The 27516-nt window shown below is 38.0% G+C and overlaps 1 protein-coding gene across 4 annotated transcripts in view; it reads right to left on the reverse strand.

Annotated features, from left to right (window-relative positions):
- Positions 1 to 18910: 18910 nt before the first annotated feature.
- AGTR1 (angiotensin II receptor type 1) overlaps positions 18911 to 27516 on the reverse strand; it is a 29858-nt gene continuing 21252 nt past the window's right edge. For all 4 annotated transcript variants that reach the window (XM_048055110.2, XM_048055111.2, XM_048055112.2 and 1 more), the window contains one exon: positions 18911 to 27469. In XM_048055110.2, coding sequence (XP_047911067.1) covers positions 26337 to 27416 — 1080 coding nt within the window. In that variant the 5' untranslated portion in view covers positions 27417 to 27469 and the 3' untranslated portion in view covers positions 18911 to 26336. The remainder of the gene's footprint in view (positions 27470 to 27516) is intronic.

Below are 27516 nucleotides of genomic sequence, written 5' to 3' on the forward strand. Positions count from 1 at the left end.
CTTACTTTACAATTAATGACCTAATTTGTAGCACTGCAGGCTCTTGCCCTGCAATAATCTTACTTAGTCAAGTCTCTAAGAAGGATGACAGCAGGAGTTATTCTGACAGAATGCCAAAACAATACTGCAAAGTCTTCAGAAGTTTCAGTTTAAAGTTGATGAGATCTATGGAACTGGATAAAATGGTCTGGTCCCATGAACACTGCAACAACAATAATGTGAAGATGATCAAGCCCAGATCTTGCGATGAATAAATGATCATAAGAAGTAATCAAACAAATTTCAGATGTCATCATTCCCTGTTGAACACTGAGAAACATCTTGGAAATAGAAGACTGCCAGATTTCAATTCCTGAGTTTACTTTTAAGATATATATTTTTTTCATGCAGTTGGAGATATATATATATATATATATATATATATATATGTTTCCTTTTTCCAGTCACTGACACAGCATTAGTGCCATCAGCTACTGAGCTGGCAAGAATTTCTGAGTATTATAATTTCTGATGGCAGTCTTTTCTGTTTCCATCACAGACTAGGTCAAAAAGGAATCAACCAAACAATGACCTGGAATATTATTTCAATTTTTTTCATTTTACATCTCAGGATTGATGGTTAAGTGTTAGATTAGCTCATAAACTAGCTCTAAACACTTTTTCTTTTTCCAACTGTATAATATAACTGTTCAATATTAGTATGATAAAGAGGCAGCATAAGGATGAATAAAATAGCAAAGTAAATTTGGTTAAGCCATCTGTTCTTTTTATTGTGTGATTACAAGCCAACAACACATCAGTTGGCAATGTCTGAGTAAACCTTGGCCTTTAGGGCACAGACGTACTACCTGTATCTTTGAAAACTTTCAGGAGGATTTAAATTTTTTTTTAAACAAGAAAGAAATGAACCCAGCTGATTTCCAAAGGAAAAGCATGTAGTAATTTCCTTCAGCACATGTATTTTTTCCAATACTTAGGGTGAGCTATTACAGTGTCTGTCAGCTGTCTCAATTTTGTTGTGGTTGTTCACTTCTTTGATGATTAAAATGAAAGTCTTCTATGATGCAGTCACTTGTAAGGAGTATTCACTGTGTTTAGTGACGTGGGCTGTGAGAAAGTTTTGATACTAACAACTGGCTATATTTCACCTGAAATTTATTTTTGAAGTGATTTCTTCAGTTTTAGGAATAAAAATACTCTGGTACTCCACTTTGAAAATCTTATGAAGGTTAAGTGCAAACTGATAAAAGGAAAAAATATGTATCAGGGTTACCATTTCAGAAGCATCCTTTATCCTAATAAAGCCTTTCATCCCATTTGTTGTCAAACTGAGTCCAAAAGTCTGAGGCTAAATAATACCTCTTTTTCTAGGAATTCTCAATATTTATAGATATCATGAATAAGATATTTTGTTGACCTATTTAAAAAAAAAAAGTCTACTATCTTTTAGTCACAAAATATTGCCAGTTTTTATAATCTCTGACTGACAAATTTTCCTTCTTAATACTGTTTGATATTTATTAATTTCCAAAACATCAGTGAGAAACTTCTCGATGCCCAAATCATAACCCTGTTTATGTGTGTCTTCACAGAATCACAGAATCATCTAGGTCTTGAAGTCATGTAGCAAAATCCTAGCATATGCTCCAGACCAGCCACACATGTTTGAATTACGGGGACCCTCTCACCACCATTATTTAGTAATATGTGTGTTATGGCTAATATTAGTTTTGAAGAGTGACATTACTGAATATATTCTGAAGACCTTTGAGAGTACTTTGAAGTTGCCGGGATCAGCAGAATCACTACTCCAAGCTTTGCTGTTATTTTCTTTGTATTTATATATTATTAATATTGCATCCTGTAATACATCAAAGGGTTTTTCAACTTTTGTGCCCTGGGACATGCTTATAGCCTACTGTTTTGGTAGCTATGTGTAGGTATCTACCCCTCACCCCAATTATAGGTGCAGTTTAACATGTGAACAGGAACTGGGAGAAGGAAGAGTGAGAGTGATGAGATCTAGGCTAGGGACCACAGAGGTAGGTCTCATGACTTTGGAGTGTGTTTCTACTTCTGCTATTGACTCATCAGGTGAGAAACAAAATGTGTAATTGTTGTTTTGTAGAGTCAGTGGATTCTTGCAGAGTATCTCCTGTGGAATTTTTTTTACCATTGTTTAGGATTAAGAATGAATGTATTCCAGCTTCATCATATGACCACTGAATGAATGTCTTAGTGTTCAGAAAATATTTTATATCCTTAGCTAGAGGATGTTGTGCATATTATTTGAATTCCTACGTGCTTGAAAAGAGTGTGAAACATACTGAAATATAAGCAGTGAATAAAGGTATTGGCAGTGCCAGAATTCCCTGAAGCCAAGCACTGAGAATCTAACTGTTTAGTGCCAAGCAGAAAAAAGACGTTTAACGAAGCAATTAGGACTGACCTCACATCCATTTGATATGGACGTCTTCTGTTTAATTAGCTTGTCCTTGGGATGCCATGTACAAGACTGGTGGATTCTCATACTCAAGCATACTCTGGCATCTCTAAGGCTGGCTGGGTCATGGCAGGACTCAGCAACAGCTCAAAGATCCAAAAAACATAAGGTCCCTCCCCTTAAAATTCTTAAGGCATTGAAATCAGCATGTGGTGTGTAGTGAGACATCATGCCTGCACTGAACAGATCATAATCTAAAAAAGTACAAGAGTAACCAGACACTCATCACCCTTACTGATAGGAGCCAGGTCTTTCAACTTCTTGCTGTATCTGACGAGTGTAAGAGTTTCTCTTCTGGTGTGGATCAGCACACCATTTACATCTTATATAATGTCTCCATCAATGCCAGAACCAGATGCTGCTGAGGCGGATGCTAGAACTATACTGTAAGGAGATACAGGAGTATCTGCCCACTGCTGACGTCTCTCCAGGATATCTAATATGGGTTGTTAGCACATTGTCTTTCTCAGTATTCCTCAGTTCCTATTCCAGGCTCCACAGGGGGCTGAGGGTAAATCAGGCTGTCAGTGTGCAATCATCCACTTCCAATTTTAACATACGGATTTAGACAGACAGATGAATTTCCATTTCATCTTGTTAAATGTGATCCAGATAGTGATGCTGTATGGAGCTAACGCAGCACAGCAGGGTGACCATGAGTGGGAGTAAAGACAGATGAAATGTAATGGGAGAGTCCAGGCTGCATCAAAAACACCAGCAAGATAGGTTCAAGGAAGAGAGTGGACTGAGTGCAGTGGCTCTATTCCACACTGAGGCTTAACTGAAATTTCTTTTTACAGCTTGCTGAGTAATTTACTGTTCTGTTTTGCTTTCTGTGTGTATTGGCCTTCATGGATGAGGTAAGTCATGAACATTCTTCTCCTGTATAGCTTGTGATCTGTAGACTTGATAATGTTTGAAGTTCAGTGCTTAGATACATTACCTTCAGCTCTGAACGTTTTTGAAATCTGGTGCTCTTTGCTGAAGGGCAGGTTGTATCAACCACTGCTAGACCTGGGCAAAGGTCAGGGAGTTGTACCATTTCAGAAAAACAACACTCTTTAGAAATGAACAAATTTTCTCAGTCTGCATTTAGTGAAGAAAGATAAATTCACAAGCTGCATAAGAAAGTGGAACTCCACTGAAAGCAGGGAGGCTTCAGCTAATTCTCTGTCTTCAGTAAAAGAAGTTCCCTCTTCTTTTTTACCACCAGAGTTTGGAGATAATTTGGTGGTGTCACATTGTTAAACAAACAGACTAACAAAGAAAAAACTATGAAACCAAAAACATAGATCAAGTGTTACAAATTAGGTATTCTGTACACCAATTTGCTCATTTAACAATATGCTCCCTTTCAAACTTCTCATGGTTCTTAGTTGATAAGAAATATTCATAAAACTCTTCCCAAAGCAACTCATTTGACTGATAATATATACTTGGATATCATTATTAAAACATGCTAGTTGCAAAAATCATAGTGATAGCTCGTTCATTATAAGTGTACGGAGTAGTAAGTTAATCCAAACAAATTAATCTTGGCACTGTTTGTTCTTCTGTGAATATGTAAGTAAACAAAGCTCAAATTGAGAAGAGAACCTGTCTGATTTAGGCATTTTTGTTAGCTATTTGTGAGATAGGAAAAAATAATGAAATCAAATTCATTCTACTGAAGCGTGTGGAACCAAATCTGGATGTAGGACTAGAAGGTGTTTTGAGCAAATTTGCCGATGACACCAAACTTGGAGGAGCTGTGGACTCGGATGAGGGTGGAAAGGCCTTCCAGAGAGATCTGGACAGATCGGAGAGCTGGGCGATCACCAACCACATGAAGTTTAACAAAAGCAAGTGCTGGGTCCTGCACTTGGAATGGGGCAACCCTGGCTATACGTACAGACGGGGCGATGAAATGCTGGAGAGCAGCCCCGCAGAGAGGGATCTGGGGGTTGTGGTTGACAGCAAGCTGAATATGAGCCAGCAGTGTGCCCTGGCAGCCAGGAGGGCCAACTGTATCGTGGGATGCATCAAGCACGGCATTGCTAGTTGGTCGAGGGAAGTGATTGTCCCGCTCTACTCTGCGCTGGTGCGGCCTCACCTCAAGTACTGTGTGCAGTTCTGGGCACCACAGTACAAAAAGGATGTAAAACTGTTGGAGAGTGTCCAGAGGAGGGCGACGAAGATGGTGAAGGGCCTAGAGGGGAAGACATATGAGGAGCGGCTGAAGTCACTCGGCCTGTTCAGCCTGGAAAAGAGGAGGCTGAGGGGGGACCTCATCGCAGTCTACAACTTCCTCGCAAGGGGGAGTGGAGAGGCAGGTGACCTATTCTCCTTAATCACCAGTGATAGGACCCGCGGGAACGGTGTTAAGCTGAGGCAGGGGAAGTTTAGTTTGGACATCAGGAAGAGGTTCTTCACTGAGAGGGTGGTCGCACACTGGAACAGGCTCCCCAGTGAAGCAGTCACTGCACCAAGCCTGTCTGAATTTAAGAAGCGATTGGACTGTGCACTTAGTCACACGGTCTAAACTTTTGGGTAGACCTGTGCGGTGCCAGGAGTTGGACTTGATGATCCTTATGGGTCCCTTCCAACTGGGGATATTCTATGATTCTATGAAATCTGATTGAGGCATGGATTTTTGTCTAGATGAAAAGTTCCTTTTATTCACAGAAATAAGTCAATGGCTAAAGATAAAACTGGGCTTCTCAGGAATGAATAATTTACTATTTTTCAGTAACTGGTAGACTTCACAGTATAATGAAAAAAACATATGGAGTGCAAACAATTTTCTCATCTAGACATAGTGTAATCTCATTTCATGAATTTGTCTGGAAATTAATTCAGCCGGACGCAATTCTGCTAAACTTGTATGAAAGTGGTCTTGTCAAGGAAAAGAAGCAAGCTGTGGAACATAAAACAGCAATGTTCTTGGGAAATCCGTTGGTCTATACATGCAAAAATGTTTAGACATTAGAGATCATAAGATAGTGGCTTTAAATTCAGTGTCCAGATTCTGCTGTATTATGCTCATGCAAGTCTGTATCTTTAAATTGAATTGTTCTCCCCCTCCCCCCCCCCCCCTTTTTTTAATGGTAGAGTATAATTGAAGCAATATTATTTTTACCAACTTGATTAGAAGCAGTTTGTAAAACTCTACATTGTAATACAGCTATCTCAAACACTGGGACCATGCAGGTTCAGTTTCAGACAGAGGTTTTTTGCTACTAATTTATCGCTGCTTCTTACTTGTGTTTCTCTGCACTTCTCACTCTCCAACCCTGAAATCACATCTGCTGGGAAGGGGTGAGGGAGGAGAGAGAGAGACCATGCTTTGATCTGCTACCTCCTGAAACATCACAGCTACTTGAAATCCTTATATTTTCTGTGAATTATTTAAACTTTTTCTCAAAAAAGATACATTTTGATGTGGAAATGTTGCTGTAGTGTTTCATGGAAGTAGTACAGAAGGTATCCCAAGGCCCTGTGCTCTATTCTCCAGCCGATATGTCACAGCCATCATGCTCTGTGACTAAGGGCTCCAGCCATGCAGTGCAGCAGCTCAGCCGCTGGTTTGGTGCATGTGTCATCAGAAGGGATGTGATCTGGTCAAGGAGCATGGCCAGATATAAAATATACAAATATACACGGTTATGTATAAATATGGAATACATATGCATATATATGTATTAAGAAATAAGTTATAAAGAGGAAGTTCCTTCACTGATATGGTTAGCTGTTTTTTGTCTATTCAGCAGCAGAGTGCTGATAGGAAGGTTTAGGAATTCTTTCCCCCTCTTTTGCTGCCAATTTTTTTCCTGCCATGTAAAATTTGTTTTGTTGTTGTCATTGTTTTTAAATCTAATTAATTGATTGACTAATATCTACAGTTCTAGAAGTGATATATAGGCAAAGACAATTACGTACTTAGTGGCAGTGTAAGTTGTAGGTGAGGGAGTTGACTAAAAACACTTCTGGAAGATTACCTAGGTCCAAGGGGACAATAAGATCTGCTTTTCCTTATCCTACTGTTGTGCTCTGATTTCCATTTTGAATGGAAAATTCCTATAAAGATTCATTGGTCCTGCCGTGCAGAGCTTCATGATATTTCATAGAAGAGTGGATTTATAGGCTTTCTAAGACTTTTTACAGATGGAAAGTTCGCACTTGTCTTCAGCGTGAGTTACAGTTCATACTTTTCTCCTTGTAGAATTTGTAGGGGCCTGTTGGGATAGTGACATTTCCAAACCCATATAATACCTCTGCACTAATAAATGGAGCATGGAGCTGCAACGCCTAATATTTCAGGCTTTTGAGCTCATGAGGCTATGTGCCACGGGGCAAAGCACTGCAATTTTGCCAGTTTAAGTCCTGATGCAAACTTGCTGTAGGGTTTTCTGCAGAATCAGGGTAAATTAATATGCCTGCTGAAACTGGTATATTAAAGGTTGCTGTAATATGCTCAGCATTTCCATTATATGGTCTGGTAGAAATGAGACAATTACTTTGGCTTAAAGCTTTCCTGTCAGCAAAATGAGGATATCTGGGCTGGAAATATATATATATGTGTGTGTATGTATACATATATGAAAGAACATCTTATGTAAGATTTGGCATCAGTGTAGTTCAAATTGGGTGGCAAAGCAGTTGGCTGCAACATGTGGACCAGGAAAGCTAGGAATAGTCTTTAAAAACTGAAGCTGCTTGAGTTTCAGCTGTTTTTTCTTGATCACCTGGCTGATCAGATGTAAAACACAGATAAGAAATTCAGAAGGGGTAGTAAGAAGTGGGAATCCAGGCTGAGAATAAGAACTGAGAGACTGAGATGAGGACAGTCTCATCCTGTATTTTCTACTTTATCAGCAAATTTTCAGTTCATTGTGGGATGCAGTTCTGTCTAAAAAAATGTGGTTGTCATTAGTTAGGGATTTGTATTTGCATGCTCAGATACCCTGCAAGTTGTACGTGCTCACATTTACTTGCTGTATAAGTATTATTTAAATAAATACTCCCTGTTGCCAGAACATAGTAAAAGCAGGAAAAAAATGTAATTTACAGACACAGGATGTTCTATGTACACAAAAATTTGGCCTTGTATCTATTTCCCCTGATGTTCTGGATTAACATATGCCTCAAAAGCAGGAGCTGTGTAATGCAGTTCCCCAGCTGGAACAGGGTCTCTGTGCTTCCAAACCAGCCTTGTTCCTTGCTTTCTCAAGCATCACACTGTGTTATCCTTTTTACAAACATATCAAGTGCCACCTTAAGTCTGTTTAGCTTGTTGCTCCCTCTGCTCCCATAAGAAAACTTCCTGATCATCCCTCTTCTGATGTTTGGAAACTGCCTTTTAATTAATAATCTGAATTTGTTTCTGATAAGCTGATACTCAATTATTCATGTACCAGCATTATCCCTTAGCTTAAGAAGGGCTTCATTTTCCTTTCTGTGATGTATTTATGAGGAATAATCCTATCATCTTAGATTTTATTTTGCTAGACTCAACAAACTAAAGTATGTGATGGATTAAACAAGCTTTTTTGTTTGTTTTTTATTTTTTTGTAAAACAGGCACGCACTCTGTTCCTTACTGCCTTGCTCTGTGTTGTTTCAGTCTCAACTTTTCTTCTAACCATGGCTTACCAGACAAGCGTTTTGGAGAACGAATCACTAGAGACTTTGCTAATAGCATCAGTACTTTCCTAAATCCTGACAACTCTTCATGTCACACATTGTAGCACTGCAGTGGCTTTCCCATAATGGCATTGCATCAGAAGTTTATGATCAGCTTGTGTTTGACCACAACTGAAACAAGCATGTTTCTGCAGACCAACAGCATCTTGAGAATCTGATAGAGAATGTGTAGAGCTAAGTGTTTTAGTTAATCTTTGCTTTTTTTTTTTTTTTTTTCCTCCTAGTCAGCTGACACTTTGAATAGCTCATTATTTCAAAAATGCCACTGGTCACTTTGTAACTTCCACTTTAAAATCACATGGACAAACACAAAAGATTCCATAGATGTTGGACTTAGGCTTGAGAATTTAAATGCAAACCCACCAAAACATTCAAAATTATCAGTGCCAAATGACAGCAACAGGTCTGCAGTATTTCTTTTCTCAAATACTTATGTAAAAGCATTCATATATTTCTATTCTTTATGGATGGGGAAAAATATAAAGTATTTGTAGGGAATTTATTAGGTTTTTTTTTCCAGTTTACATTCTAAGCTTCAAAGTTGCATGAAAGACACAATTAGTTTAGTTTACTGGGACATGAGGTTTGTAAAATTTAGCAAGCAGAAATCTGAAGAATGAAAAGTATCTATTACTAAAGACAACAGCCTTGGTTTCTGCACTGTAGCAAATGTGGAAATACTTCTGGATAAACTTAATAACTTTATGTAAAACAAAAGACGAATGATTTTTTCCCATCAACTCTTTCTCCTTCATTACATTCTAGAGTGCCTTCCTAACATCCAAAATAATTAAAACTGAAATCTTTTTAACTGTCCTATTACACCAAATTCTGTAGCACTAACTCTGAATATCATTTTTGTCTTTTCATAACTGCGAAAGAAAAGAAATACCAGCTTGCTCGTTCTTCTCACTCACCTACTAAGTAACCAAATTCTGGTTTTGTCATTGCATGCTGCTGCAGACACACAGGAATGTGAGGGTGAAGCTCTTCACTTAAATGGCTGTTTTACTGCTGCTCCATCTCTGGGACCAAAGAACCATAGAAAATATTGGGAAGATAGGTCTGGGATACTTCCAATCTACTAACAGCAGCAAAATGAAAACTGGAGATGTTGAATGATAATAAAACAACTGAGTTGGTAAAAACTCGACCGATGGAGCTCTCATGTGGAACATATTGTGCCTATGTTACAGGTCATTTCCTTTGCCTTTCTCTATAAACATGTTTTTCAAATTGGTTTCAAGTTGGTCCAGCTACTTCAAGCACAATATATTGAAAGCATATTAATATGACAGATAACTAGCAGCTGTTGTTGGAAAATTGACAAAGCAAAGGGTAGATGTTGCTTTGGAGGATGAACTTGTGCTTTCAGACACAACATCTTCCTCAGTATTTTGCTTCTCTATGAATTTTTCTTTGCAAAGGCTGGGCCAGTGACACAGAGGCCACATTCTTTACAGATATAACTCTAGCAAATGTAGCCATGCCTTATAAGAAACAGGTATACTGAGGGACTTATCAAAGCAATGAATGAGAGAAAGAAGTGTTCTTGATCTCTGCAATTGCTCCCTCTATTAAAACTACTGAAGATTTGTATTGAAGATTTGGAGATAGTGTATACAGCAATACAAATGCTCCTGACTGAATTTGTTCCAGAGGTGATCTAATCAATTTAATCATATACTATTGTCTATCTCTTCAACTGAGTTTTTTTTTTTTTTTTTTTAAATATAGTTTGGTTAAAACATGGGAAAGCAATACTTTCCTGTAACTTTTCTGTCTAAAAAGAAATACATTTTTTTCTCTCTAACCATTATTCCTTTTTGTCTAAAACACTGTATGCATGGCCCACAAACAATTTAACTGGCAACATTACTTTCTTATTTTGTATTTAAATCTATTGGGACACATACTGCTTCAAGTTTATTGCTGTTATGATCCTGCAAGTTTCACACAATTCACACTGCTTGTAGATGTCAAATACTGTACAGCTTCCTTAATAATAGAGAATAAACACATGTACTTTGATCTACTTCATGGCTTCAAAGTTTAAAATGCACTCTGAGTGCTTTCCATGGGATTTCAAAAAAGAGTTATTGAGAAGAGTAATTATGAAAGTAGTTATTTTCTCACTGATGTTATTTTTCTGTAATTGAGATCTAGCAGGTAAGAGCGTTATGTTTCTTTATTATTATTTTTTCCACAGTGTAATCTACAAGGACTTTTAATTTATATAATTTTTCTTTTGTAATTCGTTCTTCCTGGAGGAACCACAGTCAAGAAGAAGGCTAGGAGACTGCAAGAACACAAACTATGTAAGCATGTATAAGCAATCTGACAAGCACAAAGCATTAAGAAATAAAAACAAACCAGAAATCTGCATTTCAAATGGGCTTGCATCAGGAGTTCTTGAGCTTGTTTCTGGAATAGGCCACGTGGTTAGAGAAAGATTGCCTGTTGCACCCATTCACAAATTGTGCTGACCTTCATTCGTTTAATGATTTTCTAATATTACAGCAGCAATTACTTACATGGAAAAGTGTTTAATGTATGTTGTACTTCTTTTAATGCAGTCTAGCATCTGGAAACTTAGAGGAACAGTCTGCTTCCCAGGGACAGCATTTTGAGAACTGCTGACTTAGGCCACAATCCCATGCAGTCACAAAGATGCAGAGATCTTGGCGGATCACTACAGAAGGCTATAGAATATTACAAGTTCATTTTTTTAAGCTGCTTTAGAACTATTTCAGGTACTTATTTATTTATTTTTTCCCTCTTGTCCCAAATTGCACATTAATAAAGCAGTTGTTTAACATTTACGCCCTTTTAGTAAAAACGTAATTAGGTTGCTGTGAAGTAGCTGAGAAAGGTTTGTTTAAAAAGAAAATTTGACATTCTGTAAATAACAGAAGAGAAACCTTTCATTTGTTTATTTTGCCATGGCTCCTATGAAGTTTTGTTTCAATATCATTCAGAACTCAGCTCCATTCCTCTTCTTTTAGATTGTTGCTTTTACTCCAGAATTGACCCCAAAAGGAGTCACTTCTGATTTGTTTGCAAGCTAGACCAAGTTTTTGAGACTTGGGGAGAGGAGGGAGTTACAATTTACATGTAAGGACAATTAACTGGTAGATTTTGTAATCTAAGAACCTTCTGCATTGCAGAATACACAAGGTTTGCAAAGCTTGAAGACTTACACTAACATTAATGTTTTTAAGGTTTTATAAGCTCTGCAGAGAAAATGATGAACCTTGCAATGCATGTGTTCACAACACAAAGGGTTCATCATAAACATAAGCCACTGGGACTCATGCCTCTTTCAGAACTTACTAACAAACAACATAAAGCAAAGAAAGACTTTCCTGCCTTCTTTGAACTATATACACTGCCATCAGAATTTGTAAGCTGTTTTTGAGAGAGGCCGCAAGTTCTAGAAGAGTCAAAATTAGTTCAAGAATGTTGATCTTAATGTTTTCCTGTGAAACAACACCTATTAGAGGAATACCATCCCAAGGAAAAAGGCAAAAAACACCCCAAGTTGTGCTGAGGCCAACACTGTTTCTAATAAACAGCAGTTAAGTTAGTCTGCTATTATGAACTTCTGCAAGAGCTGAGAAATCCAAAGCTGATGTCTTCTAAGTGAATTATTCCATCAGTTAACCCTCTGCCTCAGAAGAAGCCTTCTAAACCAACAGAAAGTTCCTCACAGGTTTGCTAGTCCATCACTTTGATTCCCAAACGGAAAATCTCTGTCATTCCTGATAGCTGGCCAAGCTACCTGTTCTTAAAAATTTCCAGTACTAGAGATGCCACATTTTGCTTTCACGGATGCTATAAAAAGAAATGATAACCTCTTTAAAAAAAAAAAAAAGTTGTTTATGAATGGATAAAGTAGGTTGATCTTTGAAATATGGAAACCAAGCCTGGTTACTAGTCTAAACAGGCAAACAGGAAATGGCTAAGGAATGTAGCTATAAATATCCCATTTGACTTGCCTGCTCAAGAGTTTCATCACTAGGCCAAAGCCAGACCGTGCTGCCCATCTCTTTCCTGCGTGGCTTTTTAATGCACCGTAGAGGTTTGGGAGAAGCCTTTGGTTTATCTTGAATCACCTTAAATCTCCAGCTAAACTCAAGCCCAGGTGAGATCGAGTCTTAAAAAGCAGCTAGATGTTAAAACATGACTGAAATTTTTCTATCAATCCCAACCAAAGCAGGGCCTTTTTTTGAATTCCGAGGTGTGATTTAGGTGTTCATGTGGGATGCAACCCTGGTGCTAGCTAAGTTTGTGTGGAAAACATCTATATCCTAGTCTCCTCCATGGTCAACTTCTGGCTCCCAAGACCACTACCCAAGTAATTTCAGATTTGACAGCATATTTCTTTCAGGGTCAGGCCTAATGAAGGGCAGCAGGGTCAAACATAGGCCATCAGTCTGTGGGTCAGGTCTGAACCCAGGGGGCCCATGCTCATGAAGGACTGGAAAACAGTATCCTTCATTTTGGCCTAGATTAGGACAGGTGGCCCCAGGCTGGACTGAAATGTGGTGCCAGGTGGGACTGGTCTGGTTAAGGCCCGTAAGTGCCCTCAGGGCACTGAAGCTGCTCCCTTAGGAGCAAGGCAGTTCCTTCAGAGTTCACCTAAGGGAGAAGTCCTGTCAAGAGCAGTATTGGGAGGGTGCAGTCCCTAGCTCCTCTCTTTCCTCTGTGATGGGGTACCTCTTTTGGGGCTGGGTCTCCCCCAACCCTGATTTGAAAGGAAAACAATATATTTAGGCAGTAGGGAGGGAAAGACTTGTATAACTGCCTTCCCCTTTGGCCAGCAGCTTGTACCAGGCTCCAGGACTAATGCCGCAGCTGTGCCAGCCATTGGCACACAACATTGAGACTCTGCTGCTGGTTTAGGTAAGCTGTTAATTTGGTGAATTTTAATGTGACAGAATTAAAAAGATCTCCTTGCCCTTTGTGCTAGCTGAAAAATGAAGTAAATGTTTTACTGGTTGATGTCCTAATGAGAGTGCAAATCTGACATCTGTGAGTTGTGTTTGGTGCTGGGAATGTGAGCTCCGCCAGCAGTGAAGTTACACTGTGGCTCAGTTTATCTGTGCATCTGTAAGAATTTATATTGCGAGGATTATGTTGGTTTGGTTGGGAAAGAAAGCACACAGCCAAATTCTGATCTCAGTTGCACGTGTGCAGCTCCCAAGGCAACAGGGCTGCATCTTGGCTCAGCACATGGCCTAATGAGGTCTTGCATGATTGTGAATAATGTGGATGGCACACTGGAGGGCCAGCAAACAACTGTTCTCTGTTTTGCTCCCTGCACTGCAGCATCTGTTTTGCTTCATCATTTTTGAAAAGAAAACCACAAATATTTTGCACTAGGGAGCTGATAAATAACAGTGCTTATGTTTTTTTTTGTTTGTTTTGGTTTTTTTTGAGGGGGTGTGGGGGGAATAGTCATTCTTCTGGGGTCTAAAGTCCTTGTGTTTGGAGCTGAGCATTAATTTACAGATTGTCTCTCGTTTTGCTCTCAGCTCGGGAAATCCTATGGGCTATTCTCCCTCAGGAAATCACATGGAATGATGTCTTATTGTGATTTATTTTTGTTTGTGCATCTAACTTTGCATAGTATCATCTTTCACAGCAGTATTTGTATTTCTTGGAAAATTTGGCAAACGGGATTATTTAACAATTTGTCAATGAAAATTGAAATGGTTGAGACTTTGTGGATGCACTTGATACTGACGTAAGGGGTGTGATGTAATAAACAATCTTAAAGGGCTGTGGTCAAAAGACTATGTTATGTTGTTTCCATCTTAAAACAGCTGCCTGAGAGAAAATGTTTTCTAGCAAACAGAATACTGCATGCATAAACGGGGCAGGGTTAGCCTGAGCCTAGTCTTACTATTTCTTTAGTACTTTGTGTAGCTGTAGTTTTTTTCCTTGCATTCATTCCTTGCTTCTTGCCTGTTTCATTTGATAGGTGACAGTGCTTGTAAAGAAGTTTTAGTTAGCCCTTCTGTCTCTCATATTCTTGAGGTTACAAGTAAAGGTTTAAAAATTATCTATCAAAAAGCGTATTTAAACTGGTGATGTTTATGTAAAGAGAAATCTTCAAAGGTGCATGTTATGACCTCAAGGTTATGGCTCGGTAGGTTCTCAGGTAAGTTCAGATACTTTTGTAATAAGAAATTCTTTTTTATATATAGTTTTCTAACAGCTCAGTGGTTTTAATATATCTGAAGCACAATATGGTTATGATGTGATGTCTTGTTTCTGGGTTTCTCAATACAGTAAACTGGCATTTATTTATTGCTTATCCAGCATCACAAATGTAAAAATGAACTCACTGAGTAAGTTCATGGACTCTTTCTGCAAAACACTGCATTTTAAAATTGGGCATAACAAGAAGTTCAACAACAAAGCAAAGGAAGTAGGTGCAAATGTGATTTGGAGGAGTACTGGGAATTTGTAAATTAGATAAAAGTGATTGCTTGAGTTTCTTAGAGAGAAAAAAAAAAAAAAGAGAGAGATTGTTTGCCTGGGATGCAACCTTGACTAAATGTCCAAGTTGTGAACTGAACAAATCCTGGCAGTCAAGTTGAGGAGTTCATGAGATTAGCCTCATGTTAGTGGAAGACCAGCATACCACCAGCAGTAAGCCTAGCCAATAGTATTGAGAACAGGGCATTCCTGAGAGCAGGGGCTGTATTGTATGGAGGACAGCTGGCTCTGTAACAACCTTGAGTGGCACCAGGTGTGCCCTAACACAGGATCGCTCTGCTTTGGTGCATCTCCCTTACAACTCCATGCTCTCACTTGGAAGACCAGAACAGGAAAATCCTGCTGCTTTGTACAAATCAGTGGCAGAAGCACAGGTTGAAGAAGGTTGCCTCTTCTGGCCAGAGAAAGCAGCCTGCAATGCTTACCTGTATGACAGATGGCTCTGCTTGGGTGGCATAGGGACTGCTGCATTTCTGCCTGGCTTTATGGTTATGTGTGTTACGTGTTAATGGTGGGCTTGGAAGTGGTGTTTGGAGTAAGCTGTTGTCTGTCTAAAGCTTTGAGCCACTTCCAGATGGATTAGGGTTATGACTGAAGCCTTCAAGATTTACTGAACTGATGTGATGAAATCAAAGCCAAGATTGTAATGGCATTAGGGAATACCAAGACACAGGCCTTCTTTGGGAAGCAGTAGTAGCAACAACAAAATGGTTCTTCCTGGGTCAAGAGAAGAATAGATTATTTGGAAGGGGCATGTGAAGAGGAGAACAAAGAGACCATGAGATATGTGTTTTCTCTAAATGAGAAAACAATTGTAATAAATGCAAACCCCAACAAAAATACAGTCTATTTCTCAATATTGCTTTTCTGTATTAAGCAGTTGAACAAAGCAGGGTATTGCAATCTAGCAGTCTAGTTGCTGCAGGGATACATTTATATATATTTTCAAGTAGTTTGATGACTGGAAAAAGACATGATCTGTGTGGTGATGTCTGAAACATGGTCACTGCTATGAGGAATTGTGAATGCTTTGTTCTATGTAAATCTTGTTGTATGCTCTTAATCTAATAGTCATAGAACAAGAAATCTTTTTCCTGAGTAGAAGTAATTTTTAGCTACTATGGGAAAGGTATATATTTGTTTACCTAATGGTATTACAGTTTTTGCTGCAATGTCTGAAAGACTTGATGTAGGCTTTATAACAATAAATTCTTCTCATAACATTTATCTTTGTCAGTATTTCTGACTGAATTTATTAAAATAGTGTTGCAGCTCCTTATTATTTTCCCTAATAATTCCTTGAATTATATATATCTTCCACTTTTGTACAGCATTATGTAATATTGGGTACTTAAGTGCATATTATTACTTTAAAAACTCTGGGTGACAAGAATCAATTACAATTCTAAGTTATTCCATAAATCTATTCTACAGTGGAAGCTTTAGTGACATGCTGGCATTGGGTAATTATCTGGTGTTAATCTCTGTCTTTGGTTTTAGGTAGTCCGAAGAAGATTTGATATTTCCTTTCCTGCAATAAACAAAAACAGCTTCCAAACTGTCAGAAAATAACAGTAGTTCTTAAGGGCTAATCATTACCAGCCTTTGTCATGGGGTTGTAATTGTTTCATGAATTCTGCTACAATCAGGGAAAAGTATGCTTAAGTGCCAATAAAAGTTTTTTATGCTGCTTTGATTTCCTCCTGCCTCATCTTCCTCCTCCCAATTTACGGCTTTATTCCGCTGTCTCTGTTACTAAGCAACACTGTACATGGTGTTCATGCAAATTACTGCAAAATTTCCGATAGTGAGACAGAATAACACCAGGTTAATTTCCTGATTAATATATGCTACAAAGACACCTACTATAGCAGACTCATAGCATAAGGATTTTTTTTGTTACCTTTTAAGTTGTCTTGTCTGTATCTATTACAACACTTCCAAGCAGATGGACCAAATTCTTGGTTCCATCATTTTGACTCGATCTGTTTTGTGTTGAGCAACCCAGCTGATTGCACATTGTATATGCTGTGATGATGCAAGTAGCTTCCTTGTGGCTGCATGCTATAGGTTGATCCATATGCAGGAGGAGATGAAATGATTGTTCAGGTGCTGTTTTTGCTCTGCTTTTAAAATTAAAGGTGCATATGAGATTCTTAAAACCAAGAGTTGTCTTTTCATTCAAGCCAGTGGTAAAAATCCAGCTGACATAACGTGAATGGGCTTCAACTGGTGTTCAAGCTTGTGTGATCAATTTATTTTGCACACCACGGTACCACTCCCCATAGCAAAGCTCTTGTGCGTCACAGGTGACCGCATGTTTTTCTCTTTTTCAATAATCTTAAAAATGCAAAGTCTCATTTAACAGACTAGCAGTTATAATCATGCCCAAAGATTATTACAGCAATACAGTTTTAGATGGAAATAAAGCAAGCAGATTGTAGTACTGCACTACAGAAATCTTCAAGAGCAGTTTTTAGACTGCCATGTTGGCTCATTAGGAGAGCTGTGACAGGTTTATGGCTCATGTTTCCAGAACTGCTTTCACTTCACTTCTCTAAATCAAAGGCCAGGCTTGCTATTAAAAGGTGGAATTTGAAAATTTAAATGTAGAATATTAGTGGCTTTAAAGCGCGCTTAAAAGCATGTTTGCAACTTTGATTACTGTAAAGCCTGAAGATTTATACTTTTCAAACTGCCTAAGGTAATATCGAGCCTCCAGACAACTTCTGCATAGGTAGGTTCCTGGTTTGAAATGTGCCCATTTTCAATGCAGTGAAAGTAAGTGTGTAATGCAGCTCTAGAAACACCATCTGCATTGACCCGTCTTCAAATGTTTCTAGTTCTGTTTTACTTCTTCCCCTCAGCTTAAAATACACTATCTACTGTTACTTCTCCTTCAGAAGGATTCTGAAGGAGAACAAAATGTTGTAATGCCTGTCAGCAAAATGCCCTCAGATGCATGTACAATGGTACAATGGACCAGAAAATTAGTTTATTTTTTAAAGTAATCATATTAAATGTTTAATCATAAATTGCAATTCAAAATTTGTGCATAACAATGTTTGAATTTTTTTAACTTGTGTTTCCTCCCCCCCTCCTGTTTTGTTAGAGAGCTTCTGAGAGAATTGCACTGTGCTTTTGGAAAATCGAGCATTTCCCAAATTTAAAGCATATAGAGAAAGTCTTAGATTCCTCTCTTTTCTGTGAAAACATGCATTTAAAAACAGCATAGGATGAATACAGTTATGCAGCACATTCTTTGTACTGTCACATGTATTCTTCATTGCTGCAGTGAACGTAACAGCTACACATGAATTTTCTCTATGTTAGGAGAACAGATTGTAGAGAAAGCAAAAGTTAAGTGTAGATATGGTTAATTAACAGGGCTTGGCTAAAACCTTAAAACCTTAAACAAGCGCGTATTTGTGGCCTGCTGGAGTGCACGTGGTTCATGCTGGATGGCAGTCAGTGTTATAATGTGCTACTGCAAACACTGCAGGTACGTCACTGTAAGTGAAATCTAGGGATGACCCTATCTACAGCAGTTTTTTCAGGATGCCATTACCTTTACAGATTTATTGATGAGTGAACTTTATTTGTGGTGGGTGAAACTAGACTTAATATGTGCTGAGCATGCTGTTATTCTGTACAAGCGCGAGTATTGGTGGTGGTGATCTGCTTGTAGCTGGAAGTTGTGGAGCTCTGCAGTGTTGACCAGCTTTGACATAGGCGGATCATCAATCAAATGATGTGACAGGAGAGATAAAGGCATATTTCGTCATGGAATAGCCTTGTCAAAATATTTGAATTAGCTTGGTAGAAAACTTAGCCTTTAGACAGCTCCAAGATAAGCAGTGAAGTGTAAAGAAAAATTTTTATCTTGCATGTTAAGTTTGCAATCTTCCTTTGGGCTGGAGGTAAGAGGTCAAAATTGGAATATGCTTTTTAAATGTACTGCATACTTTTCTGGTGTCTTGACAGTATCATGGTTGAGTGACCCGTTTATATCCAGAACCTATTTGTGGGTCACAACAATGAATATTGATGTTGTTTTGGAGCTAATCTGCTCAGCTGCTTAAGCATATGGGATATCCACATTAGCAGTAAGCCCCACAGGAAAAATGAAGTTAGATGCTGTAAGAGAGCATAGGTAAAAGAATTGTAGGAGCATAACCCTTGGCAGAACATTATCTAGATTCAAGCAATAAGTACAATGTGTTTTTCCAATAAGCATTTTAAAGTTTTCTTTAATTAACAGGAATTGATTCACAAGCCTTGATCAAAACAGAATCACATTACAACTTCAGAATTTCTGGGTGGTGAGCTGTAGAACAGTGTTTGTTTTCACTAGGAATCCAGTGTCCTTGTCAGACCCTGCACTTTGTTCTGCTACTGGTGTTGGGAAGTAGAACTACAAACACATTTGTTTTTAATCAGACCAAAAAGTAAAACTTGGAAGAAACAATCTAACCATATTCTGTGAAGATTAATTTGAACCAATACTGTTAAATGTATTTTAGATTATTTTTTTCAATATTTCAGAATATCATCATTCTGATGTAGGTGTTTGTGAGAAATGATTTACTTATTTTTTGCAATATTCATTTAGACAAAAACCTGTCTAAAATCTGCAAAATCTTTCCAAAACAGAGCAGTGCATATCTGCTGTTCACTCTCATGTAAAGCGTACAGATGATGTTATAGAAAGCTATCATAAATAAAGAGAGAAATTCAAGAATAACAGAAATACTATTTGTCTGTATTTAGCAGGTACATGCTGCAGTGTATAACAGTCTAGTATATAAAGAATGCCTTTCTGCGTGCTGCCTTACACTTCCATTTAGAGTAATCATATCACAAAAAACAGGCTTAACATTAACAGTTCTCTAGTAGGTTAAATTACATCTCATATACCTTTATTTTTACCCTTGCTTTGAAAGGTATCCTGCAAATTATAGACATTCTCTGATTTTATAGGTGCTTTTATACAAGAAAGGGCTTTGGATCTGCAAATTTTTACTGTGCTTGGAGGTTTTTTTATAGTGCCAAACTGAATTCTTACAAAAGCTTCAAAAAAATGCTACTTGAATAAAAACTTGTGAAAACAACCTTATTGTAGATCCTTTAGTATTTTGTAACTCTTCAGCAATATTAAATATATATATAGTACTACTATAATATATGTAATATTTTTGTGAAATTATTTTAATTTGTTTTGGTTTCTGTTCTTTTGTATTTGTATGTTCTGCTGAGCCTGAGGAGGCATTCAGGCTAGGTAGGCCAAGCTGATGTAAATCTATATGCAGTACATTGTCTGCCTTTCCTGGACATACAGTTATTTGATGAGTTTACAGTGTATAATTTAACTTTTTTTTTTGATTTAATGAAAGAGAGATCAATAGTAGCAAATCAGTTAATATCTTAAATGACGTCTATACATTCATTGATTTGAAACATTTCTGGTTATTCATTCAATTTCATAAAAATAGCCAAGTTTACATTTGCTTCATAGTATCAGTGGGAAGTGCTTGAACACACATAGGGTGGGTGTTTTTCAGTCAGCTTTGTATAAGCTCCCAACATAAAAGCCTTTCAGTATTTTCCTTTCTGCTGTTTTTATTTTCTTATTTTTAATGAGAGAAGTTGTTGATTATTTATTTATTTATTTATTTCATGGCATTTTTAATTTAACTGCAAGGTGAAAATATCCTTGCAGTCTTTTTGTTTGTTCAGCAGCAGGCTTTGCTTTCCACTCTGTTCTAACAGACTTTTGCTCTCTGATTCTAAAGCTCCAAGGGACTCTCTCTGTGCATGAATATCTTTTCTTGCACTAGGGTCTGTGCTTTATTGCAACCTCACAGCACTGCCAATATATAAAACTAAGTAATAATTAAAATACATAGAAAATCAGTTTTTTAGTATGTAAGTTATAAGAAATTCATAGGTCTGGCCCATAACTGTTTTTACTTTTTTTTCTGGTGTGTGACAGTATAAAACTTAATCTGAGGTGGCATTTACTAGGGATATGCAAAATTAAATTCAATTTATTTTTCACACAAATTCGAAGTGGAAATGTGACCCATTCTGCCATTCTTTCAACAAAACAACAACAAAACCCACACCAAGAGTCCCCCTCTTATGCTCAAACCTGATCCTGTTTCTGCTGAAGCCACTGCGACATCTACGCAGTACACAATGTGGCACTGCTTGGAAACACCAAAGCTTGTTCTAAATTGGTGGATATATTTACATGGAATGCTCTGCTACCAGCAACCTGAGTCTGGCTTTGCAGGGCCAATTATTCATAATTTAATATGACTTTATATTTGACTCAATATTCTAAAATCTGTCCCTATAATTTCATTTATCTTCTAAAATGTGAAGCCTAGATTCTGCTTTAAGATCTAACCTGTATATAGCAAAATGAGCAATTTGCTGAATATCCAGTGCAAGGAAACTTCATTAATTTAGCCGGTCCTGGAAAACACAAGCCAATTGCTGATCCCCTATTGTGTGTGTGATTTCTGGAGTTAGCTGGTGCTAGGTGGATATCCTATCCAGAATGAATTATGGACACAGTCTGTTCAGTCTGGAGTTTTGGGGGAGCTGTCTTAGATTTTAGATTACAAGGAATGAGGAACAGTGGTATAAAGTATTACAGCATTGAATAGAAATACTTTGGTAAGAATGACATCACGTAAGATATAGCCATAGATACACTGATATACTGGAGAACTTATAATAATACAGAAACATCTCTCTCTTCCTTGGGTGGATTAATACAGCAGTGGAGATGGATTTCACAAAGACATAATCTATTGATGATGTATGTTTTTGGTAATACTTCAGACAACAAAAGTTCTTATAACAGTAGTAACCTTTTTACAATATAAAGCTAGTTCTATTGAAGTAGAAAACGTTGACATCTGCCACTTCACACATTCTGACTGCACAAAAATATTTAAATGAAAATAATATCTAGTTCCTGCTACTTTATTTAGCAGGTGTTTTTAAAGCCGAAGGCTACAGCACTAGCCCACTAAAAAGACTTGCACAATCCTGTTCTCAAACATTATCTGTACCTCTTTCTTCAGTGTCTAGCCACATCTGCAGAACTTGCCAGCGACAATGAGCTTGACAGCCCTGTAGTTAGCACTGAGGATTTGTTAATTCATCCTTGGTAGCAAGGTCACTGATGAAATGGACTCTATGATTGACAAAACAACCTCACTGCTTCTTGCTAGCTGGTGGGATGATGTGCTGGCCAAGCCTGTAATGGAGAAGAGCAGAGCTGTCTTAACCTGCTCTCAAGGTCAGGGTTTCGTGGTTCGGTATGTTCTGAACTAAGCAGGATGTCCTAAAGAAACTTAAGAGCCTCTCAAAACTTTCTGGAAGTTTTTAATACTTAACTGAAAGATCTATTTACATGCAACACTAAGTATTTCCAAAATTAACAAGTTCCTTTCTAGGCCATTCCCATGCCACTCCCCCTTAATGTGTGTTTGTTCTTTCCATGGCAAGCTTCTCCGTGGGAACATTTGCACTTCAGTGTACTGAAAAAAGAGGCCAGTAAGATAAATCATTGCTGAAGCTATGCAAGCAAGCCAAAACCTGGGAATCCTCCTATATTCTCTGCTTCTATCACAGGTCCAAGTTGATGATCATCTAAACAGCAATTCTGGTAAAGGAAAGGACTTTTGGCCTAGTATGTACTCTGCAACATCTTGATTAACTGTATAAGCATAAGATAATTATTGAGCTGAGAAGCCAAATGAATCCCCACTGTGTCTGTAATGGTTTTGTTGGAATTCAGGTTAACCAGTGCAGATTATATAGTGTGATTTCGGGTAGGCATGTAATGCGGAAGCGAGTAGAGTGTGAAACATGAGTCATATAAAGCACAGTTGCACAATAAATAGAAATAAATATTCTGCATGTATGTGTCAAACAATGCAATCTAACTATTATTCTGCCAGCAGAAAGTATGCATTCAGACAAGTCAACAGCCTGTAATGGTGATAGCTCAGGAGGAGTGATTCCTGGATTTAGGGCTATAGGCTGTCCCCATTAATACTGGCTTGAGTTCCTCACACCAGAAAAGTACAGGGGCAGACTAAAAGTTTGTCAAGTATTTTACTTTGGTTACCCTGAGAAGGAAAAGTGCTTAGGATATTTGTTTAAACTAATATCATGTTGTTGCATCATATTTAACTTTGTGTTCTTTAAGATAGTGGGACTTTGTTCTAAAGTATATATAACTAGTTCTTATTTTGGTATGAAATTAAAAAGGGTCAGTCCAAAGTTCTGCCAAAATGGCAGTCGTACAGGGCCAGATCTCGCTCCTTCCTGCTTTCTTGGCAAGGAGTAGGTTCTTTGGCCTTCTCCTTCCTCCCCCCTCGGTGGAGGCCATGCAGCCACATACCCACAGCAGAGGCCAGCAATGCAATCTGTCACCCAAAAGTGGGAAGATCTCTTTGCTGCTCTTATCTGCTGCTTACAGATGACAAGAGGCACAACAGACTTTATCTAGTCTATGCCTCTTGCATGCTGGAGGTCAGAATAATTCAAACTGCTTCAATGGGAGGCTGTGACTAGAAGGGCTTGATCCCACACTCTGGCACTGCTGCTATGTGTGCCCCATACGCAGGTCTCTAGCACAATATTTTAAGCAAGCAGGTGGGCAGGGGGGGTGTAGGGCTCAGCAACTAGGTGTTCGTCAGCACTTGTGTTGACGGCAGCTGTGTGGGTGAAGAAAATGGTGTGGCTGAGCTGAGGGGTGAGGCTAGCATCAACTAACTCTTAGTCTGGGGCTCTGTGGGGTTGTCTGAATCTGCAGGATGTGGCTGTACGCAGTAATCGTGCTGTGCTCCAGAGGAGTTTGTTCTGCTGCTGCCCAGTTAGAGTTGCTAGAAGATTTTATCTCTGGTTTTATGTGGTTTTCAATACCCTTCACTTTGTGGGGGTTTTTGTTTGTTTTAGGAAATGCTAAACTAGGATCCACTATCCTTGGCAGCTGATGATCATTCTCCTACCCTTTAGAACATTTTTTTTTTCCCCAATGTTATTTGTTGCCTATCAATCCAAGGTTGGTCTTCTATTCAAAGCACACCAGCTGCAATCCTTTCCTGCCTTTCCTGGAGTAGCCCAGCCAAATGTGCATGCTCTTGCTTTTTCCCATGACGCAGGTAAGCACAGGTGGCACCAGCAGCTAGGGATACTGAGTCTCTTAAACATGCAGGATCTAGCCTGAAGTTGTCAAAATCACCAACCAATCTTTTTTTGCTCTATTTTTCACTGCAATACAGTCATTTTTATCATTTGTGGTCACTACTGATTCTGCTGCTTTTTCTTCCTGGTGATAAGTGAGTCCTTTCAGTTAAATATTTAGTTATCACTTATACAAATGTGCTTTGTTTTTTCTATTGAGCTATCTATTGTAGTCTGGGATACTGGTGACCAAAGGGATCAGCAGGTGGTGAGGAAATACCTGCTTAGCCCCTTCCCAAGGAAGTTAACATACTAGATCATCCGTCCAGGAGGCAGTTACTTCTACAGTAGTCTTACCATCAGTCTTAGGATCTGCAGATCTATCAAGCAGCAGGAAAATACTGCTCTTTTCCTATAGCAGCTTTTAAGATGAACAACAAATTTGTGGCTGCATCCAGCAGGTGGCAAGCACAGCACACTAAATTATGTCTGAGAAAAAGTTACTTCTGGAATTGGAGGCTCCTGACTCAGTTTGACATACGTACATGTGTACATGAACAAAACGTCATACAGGTGATGGCAAGCTCTGTTAGTCCCACATCAGCTTACTGAGTGCTAGGGCAGTGTTGCTGCTCTGGATGCTATTTATAATGCATGTGACTTATATTCTTTTTGAATGGCTGCCTCACATGCATGTGTAAGGATATAAGCTAAATAGCATTGTATGTGAGAACAATTTACCTGTCTCTTTAAACGTCACATTCAGGTTTCAATTCTTTTAAAATACTAGCTTTCAATTAAATAAACCTCCAAAGAAAGAGCATTTTCTAAATATACAGCTTTAGAAGTTTTACTGAACTCGCAGTATCTTGTGACATGTAAGTAAAAAATGGAAAATCCAGCCACTTGCTAGCTAAGCCACATTAAATATAGATTATAAATATGGCAAATTCTTGAGGGTCATGTATTTGCTTACATGACATGTAAAGTTCTGGATTTTTTCTTAAGCTTTGTTATGCTGAAAAGCATTTATGAGTTCACTTATCTTTGAAGAAAATAAATGGGAGTGAATCAAGAGCAAATACTTTCTGGAGTTATTATCTAATATGAAAAGGATATACGAGGATATCATTAGCTGGAACTTCTTACAATGCTTATCGCCTTTTCCCCTTCATTTGTATGGAGAGTTTGAGCCAGACTTCTGTTCTGATTTATGCTACTATAAACTTGAAATCGTTCCATACAAATAAAAGAAGGTTCTACAGTGAGCAAATGCTCCTCATTCCAAGATCAGTTTTATATAAATGGAGAGTAATTAAGTAAAAGCCAAGAATGAAGTTTGGTCTCCGTTGTTTAGTGATATGATTAAAAGTGTTATTTGTTAAACTATTATATAATCATTGTCACACTTCTGCTTGTCAGAATCTGAGTTTAAATGTCCAGGAATTTGAAAAACAGAATGGATTTCATTAGCTGGTACTTTTCTCATAGAGTACTCTGGATATTTTACAAAAATAGTTTGAAAGTTTCTGATCACCTCTGTCTCAGAACTCCTGTTTCAAATAGTTTTTGATTTAATGACTAAAATTATGCAGTCAACCCACTCCATAAATAATTTTCTTCAGAGTCAGCACGGCATATTATGGAGAAAGGTGAGTAAACCCCATACATGTGTCTCTGTGTGTGTGTATGTATGTTACTACTATAAAAATACACACTGGGATAAAAACGTTTATGAAACAATATTTGAAATCTATAGGTAGGAGTATAAATCTAAAAATATATTTCTTCTATACTTAATAAATAAACCTGCCTTTTATTGCATATATTATGAACTTTTGCTATTTTAAAATGAAAAATAGTAGCACAAATTAGAATGAGACCAGTTTCAAGGTCCTGAAATTTCCATTTGTGTTTAAAGTTGGGCCTGTAGATACAGCATATATTTGAAAAACAAGTTATAATATAACTCTGATATATAACTCATGTTTAGAAAGAAAGAAAGAAAGAAATGAAACCAAGCCTTTTAGCTCTCAACTCCTGGAACAAAACTTGGAATAGCTCATGTGTAAAATAGGTCCTTCACAATTCATGTAACTTACAAAAGCTTTTCCTTTAAGTTCAGAGATCTTTTTAGAAGTTTTATCTACCCTTGTTTTGTAGTTCTGAGTAAATGGCAGGATGCTGACAAACTCTGGTGTGCCTGTCTATCATATACATTGCTTTCAACAAAGAAAAACAAAATGAAAATCAGCCGTCCTCCGCATACTGTAAAATAAAAGGCCACTGCTAAATCTTTTCAGTGCGATTTCTCTGAGGTGATTTAATGTTTCAGTAATGAGCAGTAAGCTGTGATGTCTGTGACTGCAGATGAATTTTGTCATTCTTGCTGCTTCATTCACAAGGCTGTTCAAAAAAGTATATCGTAAAACGCATCACTTGGTTTCGAGAGACCCAGCAGTCTTTTTAGTGGGCAGGTGGATATTTTCTGGTGGTCTGTAGGAGAGGGAGCTCATCTTTGTTGTTAGACTGGGATGTGTGCTGACATTTGGTGGAATGTATTTTATTAGCTGAAGAAAGTATTTTTTAAAATTTTTTCCAAAGAAAACATAAAAAAAGGGATTCAAACAGTTGTTAAAATAAGCAATGCAAATAGTGAAGGGCATAGCCGTATCCACAATATCAGTGATTTTGCAGTCTGTTATTACATGTAATTGAATTAATACATCAAGAAAAGTGAATACTTGATGAGGAATCCAGGAAAAGAAAAAGAAAAATACTATTGCCACAATCATCTTAAAGATATCATCATTTCTGGTCTTATTTCTTTGAATCTGATATGCCTTCTTTAGGGTCTTCCAAATTAAAGTGTAGCTTGTTAATATGATTAGAAAAGGAATTAAAAATCCCAGCAAATTTTTGGATAAGCCTAGCCCAACCCGAAGTGTTGTATTATTGTTGTCATACCGAAAACCACAGACTGTCATGTTCAAGTTCTCGGCAAAGAATATATTACGGTGAATGATGACGGGCAAACTGGCCACACCGGCAAGAAGCCAGATGGCAATGCAAGTTATTCTGGCAACAAACACGGTACGCCGGATTCGCGACTTCACTGGATGTACTATGGCCAGGTAGCGGTCAATACTAAGGCATGTGAGTAGGAACACACTGGCGTACAAGTTGAAACTTATCCCTGCAGATGCTAGCTTGCATAAACAATTGCCAAATGGCCACTGGTACTCCATGGCTGTGTAGGCTGCCCAGAGTGGCAGAGTTATTAAAAAACACAAGTCGGCAAGTGCCAAGTTTAGCAGAAAGATGCTGGCCACTGTTTTCAGTTTCATGTAGCAGTAAATGACAATAACAACTAGGCTGTTCCCAAATATGCCTATGATGAAGATGATACTGTAAACAGTTGGAACCATAATGTAGATGTAACTGTGCCTTCCTGAAACGGGACAGTCGACGTGGATTCTTTTAACGGTTTCTTCGGTAGAATAGTTTGGGACCATCTTGATCTCTTCAGCTGTACACTTGTTTCAGGGAAACAATGTGAAGTTCACACCTACAGGGCAAAGGTAAAGAGGGAGGAGAAAGTAATTCATACGGTAT

Source organism: Anser cygnoides, chromosome 9 (assembly GCF_040182565.1).
Source record: "Anser cygnoides isolate HZ-2024a breed goose chromosome 9, Taihu_goose_T2T_genome, whole genome shotgun sequence".
Lineage (NCBI taxonomy): Eukaryota > Metazoa > Chordata > Aves > Anseriformes > Anatidae > Anser > Anser cygnoides.